At 48.9% G+C, this 17,144-nt stretch overlaps 2 protein-coding genes across 5 annotated transcripts in view; both read left to right on the top strand.

Annotated features, from left to right (window-relative positions):
- LOC139628667 (dual specificity protein phosphatase 18) overlaps positions 1-795 on the top strand; it is a 2,841-nt gene extending 2,046 nt beyond the window's left edge. For both annotated transcript variants that reach the window (XM_071490580.1, XM_071490581.1), the window contains one exon: positions 1-795. This exon is cut by the window's left edge. In XM_071490580.1, coding sequence (XP_071346681.1) covers positions 1-3 — 3 coding nt within the window. In that variant the 3' untranslated portion in view covers positions 4-795.
- Positions 796-3,330: 2,535 nt separating this feature from the next.
- pex5lb (peroxisomal biogenesis factor 5-like b) overlaps positions 3,331-17,144 on the top strand; it is a 32,893-nt gene continuing 19,079 nt past the window's right edge. The window contains exons 1-2 of one of the 3 annotated variants that reach the window (XM_071491488.1): positions 3,705-3,868; positions 14,790-14,885. In XM_071491488.1, coding sequence (XP_071347589.1) covers positions 3,854-3,868; positions 14,790-14,885 — 111 coding nt within the window. In that variant the 5' untranslated portion in view covers positions 3,705-3,853. Of the gene's footprint in view, positions 3,869-14,789; positions 14,886-17,144 lie in introns of all 3 variants that reach the window. The other 2 variants (XM_071491487.1, XM_071491489.1) reach the window with 2 other exon arrangements.

The following is a 17,144-nucleotide window of genomic DNA, read 5'->3' as shown; positions in this document are numbered from 1 at the left end:
TGAGCCCGGACCCCAACAAAACCACGACCGGATCTGAAGGATTTAAAATCATCAACGCTTCTTTACTGACCTCTGCTGGTTTTACTCACCTGGCTGCAGTCATGCACAGGTGTACTCAAAACCTTCTGACATCACTGGTGGGCATGGCCAGAGCCGCAGGTGTGAGAGGACAGCAGAACATTGAGGTCAGGTTCAGCTGTGTTGACCTCTGACCCTGACTAACAACCAACCCCCTGAGCAGAGCTGCTGAACTCAGAGCCCAGGACAGACACAGGGACCACCTGGTCTCTGTTTGGGACAGTGAGGCGTCTCCTGAACACACTGTGACCTCTGATGACCTTTGACAAGTCACCACGGTAACAAGAGGACCAGTTCACACCTGACTTTAACACATGTCTTTAGTGACCACAGGTGACCCGATCACCTGGGGCACATGAACAGGACCTGAGAGGTGTCACCTGTCCTCCCCCGCCCACTGCTGGGCCGTGATGGTGCTGCAGGTGACAAATAATTGTTAAGCAGCAGAGTTTTGGTTAAAAGAAGTGATTATATTAAAAGTAAAATCATAATAATGTTTTTATTCAAAACTAAATGATCTTTAAAAATATTAAAAATGTTGAAAAACACTGATAGTTTTTCCTCATATTAACTGTGTGTGAACTGTAATGTTGTCACTGCACCACATCGTTGACCTGTTCACTGACTCAGTCGATCATGGGACAAACCGGAGATCCTCAGGTGACCCGTGTCCCATCGTCTTGTTCAAATTAAAGTGCTCTGTGGCATCAAACCTTCGCTGAGTGAGAACGCCTGTTCATCATCTGTTTATTTCAAACTGTAAAGATCAACGTGTTCACAGCGTCACAGAGTTTTACTGTTTCACTGCTCAGATAATCAGTCGCTCCTGGTTTATTTCCTCGTTCCACGTCAAAGTAACTTTCTTCTTTCTGTTCGTGCTGTAATTCACAGACTTTATATTAGTTCATTGATTTACAGTTTTAACTTTCAGTTTCATTTAAAATCACTTTCATTCAGATTTAGTCTGGTCTGGTCTGTCTCTGGTCTGTCTCTGGACTGGACTGTCTCTGGTCTGGTCTGTCTCTGGTCTGGACTGTCTCTGGTCTGTCTCTGGTCTGGTCTGTCTCTGGTCTGGTCTGTCTCTGGACTGGACTGTCTCTGGTCTGGTCTGTCTCTGGTCTGGTCTGTCTCTGGTCTGTCTCTGGTCTGGTCTGTCTCTGGTCTGGTCTGTCTCTGGACTGGACTGTCTCTGGTCTGGTCTGTCTCTGGTCTGGTCTGTCTCTGGTCTGTCTCTGGTCTGGACTGTCTCTGGTCTGGTCTGTCTCTGGTCTGGTCTGTCTCTGGTCTGTCTCTGGTCTGGTCTGTCTCTGGACTGGACTGTCTCTGGTCTGGTCTGTCTCTGGTCTGGACTGTCTCTGGTCTGGACTGTCTCTGGTCTGTCTCTGGTCTGGTCTGTCTCTGGTCTGTCTCTGGACTGGACTGTCTCTGGTCTGGACTGTCTCTGGTCTGGTCTGTCTCTGGACTGGACTGTCTCTGGACTGTCTCTGGTCTGGTCTGTCTCTGGTCTGGACTGTCTCTGGTCTGGTCTGTCTCTGGTCTGTCTCTGGTCTGGTCTGTCTCTGGTCTGGACTGTCTCTGGTCTGGTCTGTCTCTGGTCTGTCTCTGGACTGGACTGTCTCTGGTCTGGTCTGTCTCTGGTCTGTCTCTGGACTGGACTGTCTCTGGACTGGACTGTCTCTGGACTGGACTGTCTCTGGTCTGGTCTGTCTCTGGTCTGGACTGTCTCTGGTCTGGTCTGTCTCTGGTCTGTCTCTGGTCTGGTCTGTCTCTGGTCTGGTCTGGTCTGTCTCTGGACTGGACTGTCTCTGGTCTGGTCTGTCTCTGGTCTGTCTCTGGACTGGACTGTCTCTGGTCTGGTCTGTCTCTGGTCTGTCTCTGGTCTGGACTGTCTCTGGTCTGGACTGTCTCTGGTCTGGTCTGTCTCTGGTCTGTCTCTGGACTGGACTGTCTCTGGTCTGGTCTGTCTCTGGTCTGTCTCTGGACTGGACTGTCTCTGGTCTGGTCTGTCTCTGGTCTGGACTGTCTCTGGTCTGGTCTGTCTCTGGTCTGTCTCTGGTCTGGTCTGTCTCTGGTCTGGTCTGGTCTGTCTCTGGACTGGTCTGTCTCTGGTCTGTCTCTGGTCTGGACTGTCTCTGGTCTGGACTGTCTCTGGTCCGGACTGTCTCTGGTCTGGTCTGTCTCTGGTCTGGACTGTCTCTGGTCCGGTCTGTCTCTGGTCTGGTCTGTCTCTGGTCTGTCTCTGGTCCGGTCTGTCTCTGGTCTGGTCTGTCTCTGGTCTGGTCTGTCTCTGGTCTGGTCTGGTCTGTCTCTGGACTGGTCTGTCTCTGGTCTGTCTCTGGTCTGGACTGTCTCTGGTCCGGTCTGTCTCTGGTCTGGACTGTCTCTGGTCCGGTCTGTCTCTGGTCTGGTCTGTCTCTGGTCTGGACGTCCCAGCTGTGAGTCCCTGAGTCAAAACCCTCAGAGCCCAGGACACAGCGGTCTTTGAACCTCTCTGGATTGTCAGGAAGCAGCTGTTTCTGTCCTGGTCTCACACTGGTCAGGTCTTCAGACAGGATGAGTCCTGGACCAGCAGTGTTTGGGTCCAGAACCACAGGACTGTAGGAGACCGTGTCCTTCATCTTGCTCCAGATGTTGAAGGTCAGGTTGCCCAGGTGTTTGGCCTCTATCAGAGCTCCTGAGCCCAGCGGGGGATCATCCAGCAGGGGGCGCTGCTGGACTTCAGCTCGTCCTCTGTGTCTCTGACCTTAACGTGGTCTTCTGTCTGATCCAACTCCTCTTTAACATGTTCAGAACCGACACGCTGGTGCTGATGGTCCAGAGTGCAGCCTGCAGAGCTCCTCTGAAGGACTCAGGTTCTGTAACACCAGGTCAGGAGGAGCAATTTCCCATGAAGATCTCCTCCTACAAACCGGACACTGTGTTGGTTTGTGTCCCGTGTCGTCCTCAGAGGACCAACCACTGAAGTCAGTTTGTGTTACTGTCGCACCAACAACTCACAACAGAACATTGATCAGAGACGTAGAACAGGGAACTCTTTGTGAACTGGAGCTAAACATCTTCACAGTGAGGAGAGTTAATGTGTCAGTTATACTACAGTTTAGTACACACACACACACACACACACACACACACACACACACATATGTTCATTTAAGGCTCAGACATTTGAAACAAATCATAATTACTTTCAAATCTTTACACATTTGTTTGTATATGATGTTTATTTGAGGTCAACTGAACATTTATTCTCTATTTTCTTCTTTAAGCTTGAATTTCACTGTTGAATTCCCTTAAACTGGACCTGAACGGCGCTTTTATTTTGAAAACCCATACAGGAAGTCACCTTCTTTATCCCGGGTAACGACGTCGGTGCTGCTCGGAGCGGCTCGGAGCGGCTCGGAGCGGCTCGGCTCTATTCGGTTTGTTTTCATCCCGCCCCTCCACCGTACGCAACGGAGCCACATGAAAACCGGATCCCGCGGCGTCCGGGTGCTTCGGTGTCGGACAAGACTGGACGGAGAGGACCGGGACCAGAGCGGACCGGGACCAGAGCGGACCGGGACCAGAGCGGACCGGGACCAGAGAGGACCGGGACCAGAGAGGACCGGGACCAGAACGGACCGGGACCAGAGCGGACCGCGGTGTCGAGCTGTGTCGGAGCTGAAAGGCTCCGGACAGACACCGAGGGGCTGGTTGCAGTGGAGCCGCTTTGTGGTGGACCTCTGGCGGCTGCAGCTCCACCTGCGTCCCGCTGAGCGGGGGAGGGCTGAGAGACATGTATCAGGTCCAGGTGAGCTTCACCTTTGTTTCCTGTTTCACCTGTCAGGTCTGTTTTAGTGTCCCGGGTAGAAAAGACAGATTCACACAGTCATTAAGGCGGGAACAGTTTTACTTAATTAACTGATTGATATTTGTCAAACGTGACTAATCACTGATCAACAGGAAATATCAATAATCTAAAATGATTATTGATTCACCTGTTTTTACCTGAACCTCTGATCATCTTTAATTTTTCCCTCTAAAAATATTGATCCTTTTCATGTGGCTCTTTCTGTGTTTCAACACATGCAGTGATTATTTTAATCAGCGTTCATTGATTGATCAGTAGAGTCTGTGTTTAATATGGAAACACTGAGTCCGTTCAGTGGCTAATGAGTCATAATGAGTCATCAATATACTTATTGATTAAGCTTCTGTCAGTGGACTCATGCCTGCGGTGACTTCCTGTTGTGTTATGAATGAGTGATGATGGTTGTGAGTGTGCGGCAACTCGTGACCTTCATCATCATCATCATCATCATCATCAGTCTCCCGGCTCTCATCTTCGCTCTGTGATCAGCCCCAGTCACTCTGGTAACCACGGTGTCTCCGCTGCAGAGACTGATCCAGGAGAAGGATCATTTTAACTTGTCTGATTTTTAATTAGATGATTGATTGATTGATTGATTGATTTGAAATCAGAGTGTAAGGAGCTCCACTCAGCTGGACACAGGTCGAGGTCTGGACCCCAGTGTTGCTCTGTGTGTGACTTCTTACATCAGTCATTGATTCATTGATTCATCCATTGGACAGAAATGTGATCAACAGTTCTGACAATCGATCAATAGTTGAAGTCACTTTTCAGGGAAGTCGGGGATTTCAGTGTCTGTGTGAGTGAACTCAGATCTGAAGACGTCAGATGAAAACATGAAGTGATGAATGATTGATTAATAGATTCTGTTTATGGCCCATATTTCAAATCTACTGGATTCTGTCTTTAACAGAAATATCATCTCACACACACACGCACGCACACGCACGCACGCGCACACACACGCACGCGCACACGCACGCACACACGCACACACACACGCACGCGCACACGCACGCACACACGCACACACACGCACACACACTCACACACGCACACGCACACGCACACACACACACACACACACACACACACACACACACACACACAGGAGGCAGCAGCCTGAAATCCTTCAAAGATCAGACCTGGACCTGGAGTCTGTTGATAGGAACCAAAGCTCGGTTGGGACCAGGTGAACAGCTGCGTGAACAGGTGCAGATGCAGATAAAACCAGGAAGTCGTGTGTGGACTGAGAACAAAGGGCGGCAGTCAGGTCTGTTGTTTAGTCCTGATCCTGGTCTGTCTGAGGCACCAACAGAGCTCCTGCCGACCTGGACCTGAGGACTCGGTGTCAGAGTCCTGATAAACCTGATCACCTGTCTCAGGTGGGTCAGGATCACTGCTTCAGTGTGAAATTTATCTCAGCTTTGATTTTCATCATCACGTCCCCGGTGTGTTCACTGACCCTCTGTCAGAGTTTGGTCATTTTAAACCTGGTGTAACGTCTCAGGATCCCGTTCAGAGGACTCAGGTCTGAAGACGTCTGTCTTTCTGTAATAATCACATCATGAACTGAGTAATGACGTCGGCAGAACATCACATGACCGTGAGCACCAATCACAGGAAGGAGCTGTTTACAACACCTGTATCTACAACATCTGCAAAACTGATCTGAATGACAGGTTTAAAATTCATCATTTCAAAAATTATTGACCAGAAATTCTCACTTCATGAGAACCAGTACCAGAATCACAACCAGGACCAGGATCAGAACCAGAACCAGAACCAGAGTGTTTAGTTCAGTGTTCCTGGGAAAGTGGAGCGTTGGGTGTAAAGATGGCCGACAGTGATGTTGTGATCCACAGACTTTGATCTGCTGCGACAAAGTGCAGATAAAACACAGCAAACACACTTTGATGTGGTGATGATGATGATGCTCCTCTTCATCCTGCACCTCTCACACTCATTTATTCTTGTTTCTGTTTTCATTTGTTTTCATCATCAGGACGTGTAGAAGAGAGGCAATGAAAGAGTGATTGAGCATGTGTTCACAGATTCACACATTCACATGTGGACGTCTACAAAACCTTCATCCACTCATTGTGTCTCTGTGGCCAGGAGACTCCTGTGATCCGCCTCACAGACGTGGTCTGGATCCAGGTGCTCCCAGTTGTGAATGTTGTGTTCCACTGACTGAGTAAAGCTGCTTCTGTAGGAACGGGCTCCCCGGGGCCTCACACGGCAGGGGCCACGACTTGTCGTCTGAAACACCACCTCATGACAGCGTGTACGTGTTCTTCCAAATTCAAAAAGTGAAAGTTTCCTCGACTCGTTTCCACTGAGCTCGAAGCAGCTTCATGGAAACGCAGCCAGTGACACAGGCCTTAAATCACATCTTTTTATCATGGAGTCTGGTCTGATCTCACCTCCCTGACTCCCCTCAGCTCCTGGCTGATCCATAACTGCAGGTCAGACAGAAGTTTTCTCTTCTGGTCAACGATTAGTCTGCAGATTGATCCGGACCTGTTCTGATAATCGATCAATCAAATCCCCCAAACCCTCAGACCACACCAGGTCTGGATGCTGCAATCAGACCTTCAGAGCTCTCCTCCTCCTCCCCCTCCTCCCCCTCGCAGCCTCCTCTCCTCAGACTGAAGTGTCTCCAGACGTCATGTGTCCCCACAGCGTGTCACTTCCTCTCATTAAACACTGTCAAACAGAACACCCCCCCCACCACCACCACAACTCAGTGGAGGAGGTTTAACATTTTGGGAGGGTTTCTAATGAGGGTGGAGCCCGGGGGGGGGGGTCTGACCTGGGTGACAGTATGAGTGTGAAGGGATCAAACGGCTTCAGAGCCCACAGAGAGCAGCTTCCTGCGGCTCTAATTACCGACTGACGAGCTGCTGACGAGGTCGTAACGAGGCTCAGGTTCCACTTCCTCTCCTGATCCTCTGCTCTGATTCATGTTCTGTGTTTTCATAAAAACTGGTCTGAAGCTCATCTACTCTGACTTCCTGACTGAGACACCTGGACCAGGCCTTGGCCCCGCCCACCGTGTCCAGGTGAAAGAGCAGAGAGGATGAAGATGTTAGAGGAGGAAACATCAGAGACTCAGCCTCATGTTGGAGCCTCAGTCAGACCCAGACTCAGATGAGGAGTCTGTTGAGACCAGAATCAGAGACTAGCAGACGGATCAGAACCGTTAGCATAGTTAGCATCTTTATTTGTTTATGTTGTTTGTTAGCTTGTAACTGGCAGTGGCTGACACAGTGTTAGTGGTTGGTTTCAGGTGTATTTAGCCAGGGGTCAGGGGGAGTTAGTGGAGGTCCAGACCAGATGAGCTGCTGCATCTGGACCATCTGTGAGGGTTTCACAGAGGTGAGAGAGATCCAGGACCTGGACCAGGATCTGTTGGAGGACTGAGTCAGGTCAGACCTGGGTTTACTGATGTTGTTTAGGGCATGATCAGAGGAGGAGAGCTGGTCATCAACATGACACCAGGTTTCTCCTGACCTGAGACCTGAAGAGAAGATATTGATATGATGATGATGATGATGAAGAGACTGGTTGATCAGGATGACACAAGAACAACAACAAACAGACCAGTGAACAAGACACAAGATCAAAATGTAAAATGTGCAGAAGAAAAAAATGATTCATGAACTAAAAGAAACCAAGACATTTAATGAACGATAGAAAATAAAATAAATGAATAATTAACCTCTGACCTCTCGTCAGTTCAGGTTCTGGTCTGAGACTGGACCCAGAGCTCAGGACGGACCGGGCTCAGGTACCACAGCTGGTCTTGAGTTCTATCAGACCTGGACCTCAGCAGGTCAGTGGTGTATCACAGCTGAACTCAGGTCCAGTCCAGTTCAGAGCTCAGTCAGACACAGATGACCTTTGACCTCTGACCATCTGATCTGTGTGAACACAGCAGAGCTGCCGGCAGATGTTATCAGCCTCCAGATGTTGTGATGCAGTTGTGTTGTGACCTGCTGTCAGGTGGTCCAGGTGTTTGACTGCACCTGGAGACACTGGTGGGTTTGAAAAGTTTAGTTTGATGTGATGGAGAGTGATCAGCTGTTTGACGAAGACCAGATGTGCTGCCGTTCTTTGGACTAGCAGAGGGTCTGCTGTGATACCAGAGGGGGGGTCACAGGAGTCAGAGCCAGCAGGTACACAGTGAGGGCCGACAGCACACACACCTGCAGCGGAGTCACATCCTTCTGGAGCAGCACCTTCACCTCAGTGGGACAGGAAGCTGCCAGCCACTGTGTGAGCTCTTGAACGCCTCCTGAACCTGAAGGCTGGGAACAGTTTGAACGTCGTGGTGAGGCGTCCAGGTGAGAGCAGCGCTGACCTGTAGTGACCTCTGACAGCTGAAGCCTCTGTTCATACAGATGATGTCTGATGATGTCACAGCTTTCCCCCAGTCTCTGTTTGGTTCTGGTTGTGTTCCTGACACTTGTGAAGTGACACGGACTGACAGCTCATGCCCTGATTGGACAGTTTTGGTGATGTCATCCTGCATGTCAGTCTGCACTTCACTGAACCTGATGCGTTCACTGACCTTTGGTGTCACAACGAGCTCAGAGAAACAGCTGATCATCAGACTGGACCTGCTGCAGCGTCATGGCGCCGCTCACCTTCATCCTGATGGAGTCATCGTCGCCATTGTGGTCAAAGAAAATCAAATCGACAAGGTGAAGAAATTCTTCTATTCCCTCCTGCTAGCAGCGGCCGATGACATCACGATCACATGGTCCGGCCCCAACTTCCTGACATGCTCAGTGGAGCAGCCATGACAAAACCCAAATCCATCACCTGCTCCTAACCCTGGACTCTGGGGGAGAACAGCGAGGGAGGAATTCAGCCCTCACCTCCAGAGTCTCTCCAGCTTGGAAACTCTTCCAGGTTCTGGATGAGCCGGATAAACCTTCCTCTCCAGTTCACCAGGAGTCTGGTCCCTGTCCATCACCTGCCCCTCCAGCTGAGGTTCCATCTCATCACCGCCACCGGCCACCTGCCGAGCGCTCATCAGCTCCCCCGCCTCCATCAGCAGGCGCCCACTCCTCCATGTCAGGAGCCTCGGGACTCATCCTCACTGAGTTCAACATCCCAACACATCGGTGTCTTCACTCTCACAGTCCTGATGATTTTCATCTGCAGCTTCACATTTAAACCTCACTCAGGTGATATTTCATGACTTGTGATGAAGATCTGAGCCTGAGAAAAATAAACATCAACGGAGTCTGATTCATTCCATTAAAGTTTATTTACAGAGTTTTACAGTTTTTAATCAGCAAAAACGTCAAACTGATCAAAATCATCAAACACACACACACACACACACACACACACACACACACGCAGCCTCCTGTGGGACTCTCTGTGGTTTTCAGTCCATTAGGCCAAGAAATGTGCAGTTGCTGTTCGGCCATGTTGCAGCAGGTTTCTCCGTCACAAGGTCGCTGCTGCTCATGTTTTCATAAATCCACTGAAATGACTTCATGCAGCCGTCTGCGCTTCATGTGTTCACCTCAGCAGTTTGTCTTTGTCAGAACGAGGCTAAAGACAAGTCAGGGAGAAATCATCAGAGTCATCAGTGAGTATTTTACCAACCTGGATCCAGACGGAACCAGAACCGGGTCTGAACCACATGATCACACTGTGATTATTTGATTGTGTCAAATGAAAATGTGATTTTCTCTGAAGTGACCTCACATCTGCTTGTGACACATTTGACCTTAATCCAAAAATTCAGCTGCTGTGATGTGAGCACTGCTCTTGGCCATATTCTATATGAGATTTCAATGACAATTTAATTAATTGCCCCCCCCCCCTTGAAACAGCCTGTATTCTGGTGTGTTTCAGAGGCAGTGTGTCCTCTGCAGGCTCCTGTAGTCGTCCTGTACTGTAGTTACAGTGTGGGTGACTGAAGCCACAGGGGGAAACTCTCATACAAGATTAATTAGCAGTGGAGCTGCTGGATGAGTGGAGGATATAAATATCTCAACTCTCCGGGGTCAAATATTCCCCGTCACACAGCTGAGCTGCTGCTGCCCTTGGCACAGTTTCACCACCACACCTTCATTCGTTCACTCATTACACCTGCATCATCAGCTCATCTGCAGTTCAATCTCACCCTCGAGGTGAGTCCTTTAATATTTAATATCTGCAGGAAATGAGTCTGATCCCAATATTTGCACAGCAGCAGCAGATTTGAAATGTTGATTAATTGTGAACCTGACACAAACTAATGAGGTGTCCCGGCTCAAAACTACACTGTGAGGGAGCTAGTGTTAGCAGTAGAAGTGTTAGCAGTAGCAGTAGCAGCAGAAGTGTTAGCAGCAGCAGTGTTAGCAGTAGAAGTGTTAGCAGTAGCAGTAGCAGCAGAAGTGTTAGCAGTAGCAGTGTTAGCAGTAGCAGCAGCAGTGTTAGCAGCAGCTGTGTTAGCAGTAGCAGTGTTAGCAGTAGCAGCAGCAGTGTTAGCAGTAGAAGTGTTAGCAGTAGCAGCAGTAGCAGCAGCAGCAGTGTTGGCAGTAGCAGTGTTAGCAGTAGTAGCAACAGCAGCAGTGTTAGCAGCAGCAGTGTTAGCAGTAGCAGTAGCAGTGTTAGCAGCAGCAGTGTTAGCAGTAGCAGTAGCAGTGTTAGCAGCAGCTGTGTTAGCAGTAGCAGTGTTAGCAGTAGCAGCAGCTGTGTTAGCAGTAGAAGTGTTAGCAGTAGCAGCAGTAGCAGCAGCAGCAGTGTTGGCAGTAGCAGTGTTAGCAGTAGTAGCAACAGCAGCAGTGTTAGCAGCAGCAGTGTTAGCAGTAGCAGTAGCAGTGTTAGCAGTAGCAGTGTTAGCTGTAGCAGTGTTAGCAGCAGCAGTGTTAGCAGTAGCAGCAGCAGTGTTAGCTGTAGCAGTGTTAGCAGCAGCAGTGTTAGCAGCAGCAGTGTTAGCAGTAGCAGCAGCAGTGTTAGCAGTAGCAGTGTTAGCAGCAGCAGTGTTAGCAGTAGCAGTAGCAGTGTTAGCAGTAGCAGTGTTAGCTGTAGCAGTGTTAGCAGCAGCAGTGTTAGCAGCAGCAGTGTTAGCAGTAGCAGTGTTAGCAGCAGCAGTGTTAGCAGTAGCAGTAGCAGTGTTAGCAGTAGCAGTGTTAGCTGTAGCAGTGTTAGCAGCAGCAGTGTTAGCAGTAGCAGTGTTAGCAGTAGCAGCAGCAGTGTTAGCTGTAGTGTAACTGTCAGTATGGTCCAGGTGAAGGTGCAGATGCTAACAGCTCAGAGTTGCTGCTGCAGCGCTGAGCTCAGCTCTGCTGGGACTCTGGGCTGATGGAGAACTGTTTGCTCAGCACAACAGCAGGTTATTTTTAGTCTGACAGCATCTCCAGTAACAACACACACTCACACACACACACACACACTCACACACACTCACACATACACACTCACTCATACACACACACACACACACACACACACACACACACACACACACCTCACAGCCGGACGGCCGACACTGTGACAGAGGGAGAAACGGAGAGAGAGAGAACATTCAACAGAAAGACGCAGACAGAAGGTTCAGGTTCAGCTGTGATCGTCAGACGTTCATGGGAACGAACACGATACGTTTGTGAGTTTTATTTTTAGCTTGTGTCAGAAACACAGCAGAAACAGTAGAAAAACAGTAGAAACAGCAGAAACACAGTAGAAACAGCAGAAACAGTAGAAACAGTAGAAACAGCAGAAACAGCAGAAACAGTAGAGAAACAGTAGAAACAGTAGAAACAGCAGAAACAGTAGAAACACAGTAGAAACAGTAGAAACACAGTAGAAACAGCAGAAACACAGTAGAAACAGTAGAAACAGCAGAAACACAGTAGAAACAGTAGAAACACAGCAGATAGACTCAGTATTTCCCTGTGAACGAGCTCAGAATGTCTCTGGCCCTGATTTGAGTCTGAGTCGGTGAATTCAGAGATAAACTTCTGAATCCATCAGCTGATCGTCAGCTGTCAGATTTTAATATTAGCGTAAAAGACGTCGTCCTGTTTCTACCTGGTCGACATTCTGCGTTACTTGATGAAGTCCAGTCTCGAGTAATAATGCTCGAAATCAGTCACCTGAATGATGCAAGATGACATCACCAAAGCTGTCCAATCAGTGAGTTACCTGTCAGTCCATGTGACTTCATGTCTTTCTTTGGCTCGGACCAAATGAACTGAACTCCCTCAGACTCAGCTTTGACATTTCCAGTTTCCTGACACTGATGTGAAGGTGATGGAGTCAGGTATGAGTATTGGTCATTAATGATCCCTGGGGAGGAGGAGCAGGTGGATTCAGAGCGGCTGCACCCGGCTCGGGGCTGTTCCTGAGGCCGGCTAATAATAAAGCTGCCGATGATGTTTTATTGATGAACTCGTCCTGCCTGCTGGGTTCACCGAGGCAGAGTCCACTCCGTCAGCTCGTCTGGCAGCAGCTCACCTGTCATACCTGGTGGGGGTCCTGCAGCAGTGTGTGCAGAGAACAACAGGAACAGCTCCGGTGTGAAAGGAGGTCGACGCCTGGCAGGAGGCTTTTGGTCTAAACGGAGTCTGAACAGTGAAAGACGAGGAGTCAGAAACACTCTGGTCCCATTTAAAGAGCCGACGCTGTCTTCTCCACCCTGTAATCTGGATCACTTTACATACCTGTAATTGACTCTGTGTGTGTGAGTGTGTGTGTGTGTGTTCCTGTATCCGGATCTGTGTGGGTCTATGACATGGAAAACTCACACAGCCTTCTGTGGTGTTGGATATTCCCCTTGTTTCCAGTGTTTGTGCTAAGCTAGGCTAAACCTGTTCAGGACCCACTTGTGTGTCTGTACTGATCCATGTGAAACTTCATGAGTCAGAGGATTTACCTGACTGAAGGTGTGAGTGTTAGTCACTGTGTGTTGTGTTGTGTTGTACTGTGTTGTACTGTGTGTTGTGTTGTGTTGTATTGTACTGTGTTGTGTTGTGTGTTGCAGTGATGTCAGGATGAAGAGTCATGAAGGTTGAATATCTGTTCTCAGTCTCAGTGGTTTAACATCTCCAGCTGATAAGTGCTCAGTGCTGTCACAGGGACAGTACTAAGAGTGTGTGTGTGTGTGTGTGTGTGTGTGTGTGTGTGTGTGTGTAAAAGCAGGTGTGTTACTGAGTGTGTTTGAAGACCAGTTTTGTCGTCACTGATCTTACATGAGTTTAGGTGTGGTGTTGTTTGATGTCTTGTTCTGTGGAGGTCACAGGTCTGACACCCAGCTCCCAGCTGACCTCTGACCTCTGACCTCATGGTCAGGCTGGGCCTCAGCAGCACTGTGCTGAATCTAGATCCTTCCTGAATATGATGAACGACCGGAGGCTGTAAATAAAGATGGACGTAGCCTCTGTGACGTCACCATCAGGTTTCTGAGCTGCTCCACCATCGCCCTCAGTTCTCCATCACTTTAGTCCTTAATAAGACATAAACAGGTGAGTTGTATAAATTCACCTGTACAGGTGTCATGAAGGAGGAAATGATCTCTAGAGAGCAGAACAGTTTCTGTACCAGGCTGTAAACATGTTTCTTTCTGCTGTAAAGTTGGACATTTGGACATGGGAGTCTCTGGGGACTGACTCACTGCTGGAGCCAGACTCTAGTGGTCATTAGAGGAACTGCAGCTCTCAGCTGGAGCTTCAGGTTTCAGACCTCAGGATGGTGATTGTGAACGACGTCTCCTTTGACTAAAATGTTTCCTCTGAATCTTCGTGTTCTCGGTGAATCAGTGACCGATGAACAGAATCCAGCTGTTGGAGCTGATGTTGTTGAACAACAGGTCTGCTCCGTCATCGTTACCGCTCTTTACTGCAGCAGGATCTGTGTGAATGTAGAGAAACACCTGGATTCACCTTCAGTTCTCATGATGGCTTTGATGTTTGGGACCTCGTGGTCACACGTGCACAGCAAGACTAGTTTCTCATGTTTGTAGCTGGAGAGAGGAGAAAAGTGAGGGAGGGAGACGTCTCCTGCTCCTTCATCACCTCACTGTGTTTTCATGCCGCTGAATTTGCCCTCTGGTGGTTGGCTGCAGTATAGCTCATAAACCCCGCCCCCTCCATGTGGAGGATGGGACATGGGCCAAACTTCATTTTTCTGGTAAGTTTGGTTTTAATTAGTTATTTGATGCTATAAAACAGGAGTGTGACGTCATGATTGACTCGTGATTTGGTGGCACGGGTGTATGGGTGTGACCTCGATACTGTGGCTCCACCCTCTGACTCTGCTGCACAGACCCTGGCGCCTAATGATGTCAGAGTAAGATGGCGGTGCTCGTATCCAGGATGTTTCTATGCCCCAGCGCCGGCTACAGCCATGGCCAGAGGATTATTGTTTTCAGGTTGTCCGTCCATCTGAATGATTAGACTTTGGTGGTCAAAGGTCACAGGTCAAAGTCAGTGTGACCTCACAAAACACTTTTTCAGCCATTACTGAAGACTTCACAGCTGTTCTGACAGACTTTCCCTCAAAGGTTTGATGTTGTATCTGATTCTGGATAAACAGGATGTGATCTGAAACTGGTCAGAGAGGAGGAGCTGAGTCTAGTGGCTTCATGTCTTTCAGTGGTCAGACACATGTTCACGTCTCTGTCTGTTTAAACCGTCTCCACTTTCCTTCATGACTCGTTTATTTCTGAGGTCAGGATGAATGTGAACTGTCCCCTCCCTCATGTTTCTCTCCAGTAGAGGGGAATCAGCTGTAGGTGTCTGTCTCCACAGATGTGCACATTACCCACAGCACTCCTCCGTCAGCCTCCGGCAGAGCTTTGATGTTTCACGTTGCTGCGTCTGAATGAATGAACCTGTCGATCTGCCTGTTGTAGGGCAAAGGGGAAAGGGTCGTTGCCATGGTGCTGAAGGAGCTTCCTGGTAAAAAGACATCCTCTGATGGAAACCCCCTCCTCACCGTGACAACCAAGGTTGGCATGACGACCACGCTTGTTTGTTCTCTGCCACTGCTCAGAGATTCATTTTTCTTCTTCCACTTTCAATTTTTGTTTTGCTCTTTGTTTTCATCATAACTAACGATCAGTCAAATCAGCTGCAGAGACGAGTCCTGAGACCTGATCATGTTTTAATAATCAATAACATCTGTCTGTCTCTCTGTCTCTCTGTCTGTCTCACCTGTCTGTCTGTCTGTCTGTCTCTCTGTCTGTCTGTCTCTCTGTCTCTCTGTCTGTCTCACCTGTCTGTCTGTCTGTCTGTCTCTCTGTCTGTCTGTCTCACCTGTCTGTCTCTCTGTCTGTCTGTCTCTCTGTCTGTCTCTCACCTGTCTCTCTGTCTGTCTGTCTGTCTGTCTCTCTGTCTGTCAGTCTCACCTGTCTGTCTCTCTGTCTGTCTGTCTGTCTCTCACCTGTCTCTCACCTGTCTATCTCACTGTCTGTCAGTCTCACCTGTCTGTCTGTCTGTCTGTCTCACCTGTCTGTCTGTCTGTCTGTCTCACCTGTCTGTCTCTCTGTCTGTCTCTCTGTCTGTCTGTCTGTCTGTCTCACCTGTCTCTCTCTCTGTCTGTCTCTCTGTCTCTCTGTCTGTCTGTCTGTCTGTCTGTCTCTCTGTCTGTCTCACCTGTCTGTCTGTCTGTCTGTCTGTCTGTCTCACCTGTCTCTCTCTCTGTCTGTCTCTCTGTCTCTCTGTCTGTCTGTCTGTCTGTCTGTCTCTCTGTCAGTCTCACCTGTCTGTCTGTCTGTCTGTCTGTCTGTCTCACCTGTCTCTCTGTCTGTCTCTCTGTCTGTCTGTCTGTCTGTCTGTCTGTCTGTCTCACCTGTCTCTCTCTCTGTCTGTCTCTCTGTCTGTCTGTCTCTCTGTCTGTCTCACCTGTCTGTCTCTCTGTCTGTCTGACACTGAGTCTGAAGCTGTGTCTCAGTTCAGGGTCTTGTCAGAAGACTGATGACATCACAGCGGTGAGACTGTCTCCTTTCCAATGCGTCCTTCTCTTGGACCATGAAGGCTCCGACAGGTGGATCTTTCATGATCCAACATATCCCAAGATTCATTGCTCACGGTGATGAAGATAATCTTCATGAGTCTGAGGATCACACTGTTAATGTCAATCCGACCTGAAAACCTCAGGCTACCGAGACAAAAAGTCACGTGTTGTTAAGGTTGCTAAGCAACAGGAGCCACGCTTTGCAACGCAGCGGTAAGGGGAGGGGCGACACAAAGAGGAAACCCTCCTTCGGTTCAGCCTTCGTGGTCTGTGAAGGGCCACGCCTTCGTCACGTCGCTAACGTCTCATTTTGTCCAAGCAACAGTTCAAAACCCGCAAAGTTGAAATGATGTTTATACAAGACAAAGAGAATCATCAAACATTCGTCTGAAACCATCCACTGATTCTCAACTAATGATCAACTAATCAATGACTGGACCAGTGGTTGTGGCTCCAGAGTGATGTGAAGTGAAGCTGGTGAATTAGACTGAAACCGTCTGTGACCTCTGACCTCTGACCCACAGTCATTCTCTCTGGCTGTGGACTGATCCAGTTGTGTCTGTTTCAGCAGCTTGTCTTGTTAGTGTTGTGTTCAATTTGTCACTGGTTGTTCCTGTGCTGTGACTCGGTCCCTCCATGGGGGTGTCTGTGTGTGTGTGTGTAGGGGGGGGTTGACAGTTTGTTAGTGGACGCTGCTGCTGTTTGACAGGATTAAACACCAGCATGTTCCAGTCGACATGTGGACGTACACGCTGTGTGGATTAGGATTAGGAAGACACACACACACACACACACACACACACACACACACACTCTGCTGTGTGATCAGGTTAATCAAGCCTCAGACTGAACCAGTGAGTTAAAGGTTGTACTTTGTCCTGCATTTCCCAGAATTCCTTTCAGTAACCTCAGGAAGTGAAGTGAAGTAATCTGTTGTTGGGAAATAAAACAGCTCAGATGAACTGAGACGACCTGTGGTCTGGCTTCCGTCTCTCAGTCCACCCTTGTTTCCTCCACCTACACCTGTCCAGGAGGAGGAAGTAAAGCACCTGAAGCTGTTTGGTACCTGGGTAAAGCACCAGAAGAAGAAGGACCTCTGCCCGTTAGCGGTTTAGTTACAACAGTAACAGCAGTGAGTTGACATCGGTCCATAAACTCATCAAATATTTGTCTAATCTCTAAAGTCTGAGGAGCAGCTGTGACTGTCCAGATGTTGAAAAGGTGTAAATACACCTGTCTCACCTGGACACAG

Source organism: Trachinotus anak, unplaced genomic scaffold (assembly GCF_046630095.1).
Source record: "Trachinotus anak isolate AG129_WGS33_773 ecotype Australia unplaced genomic scaffold, CSIRO_AGI_Tana_v1 ptg000012l, whole genome shotgun sequence".
Classification (NCBI taxonomy): Eukaryota; Metazoa; Chordata; class Actinopteri; order Carangiformes; family Carangidae; genus Trachinotus; species Trachinotus anak.
The sequence above is the reverse complement of the archived record's forward strand: the minus strand, read 5'-3'. Positions and strand labels throughout refer to the sequence as shown.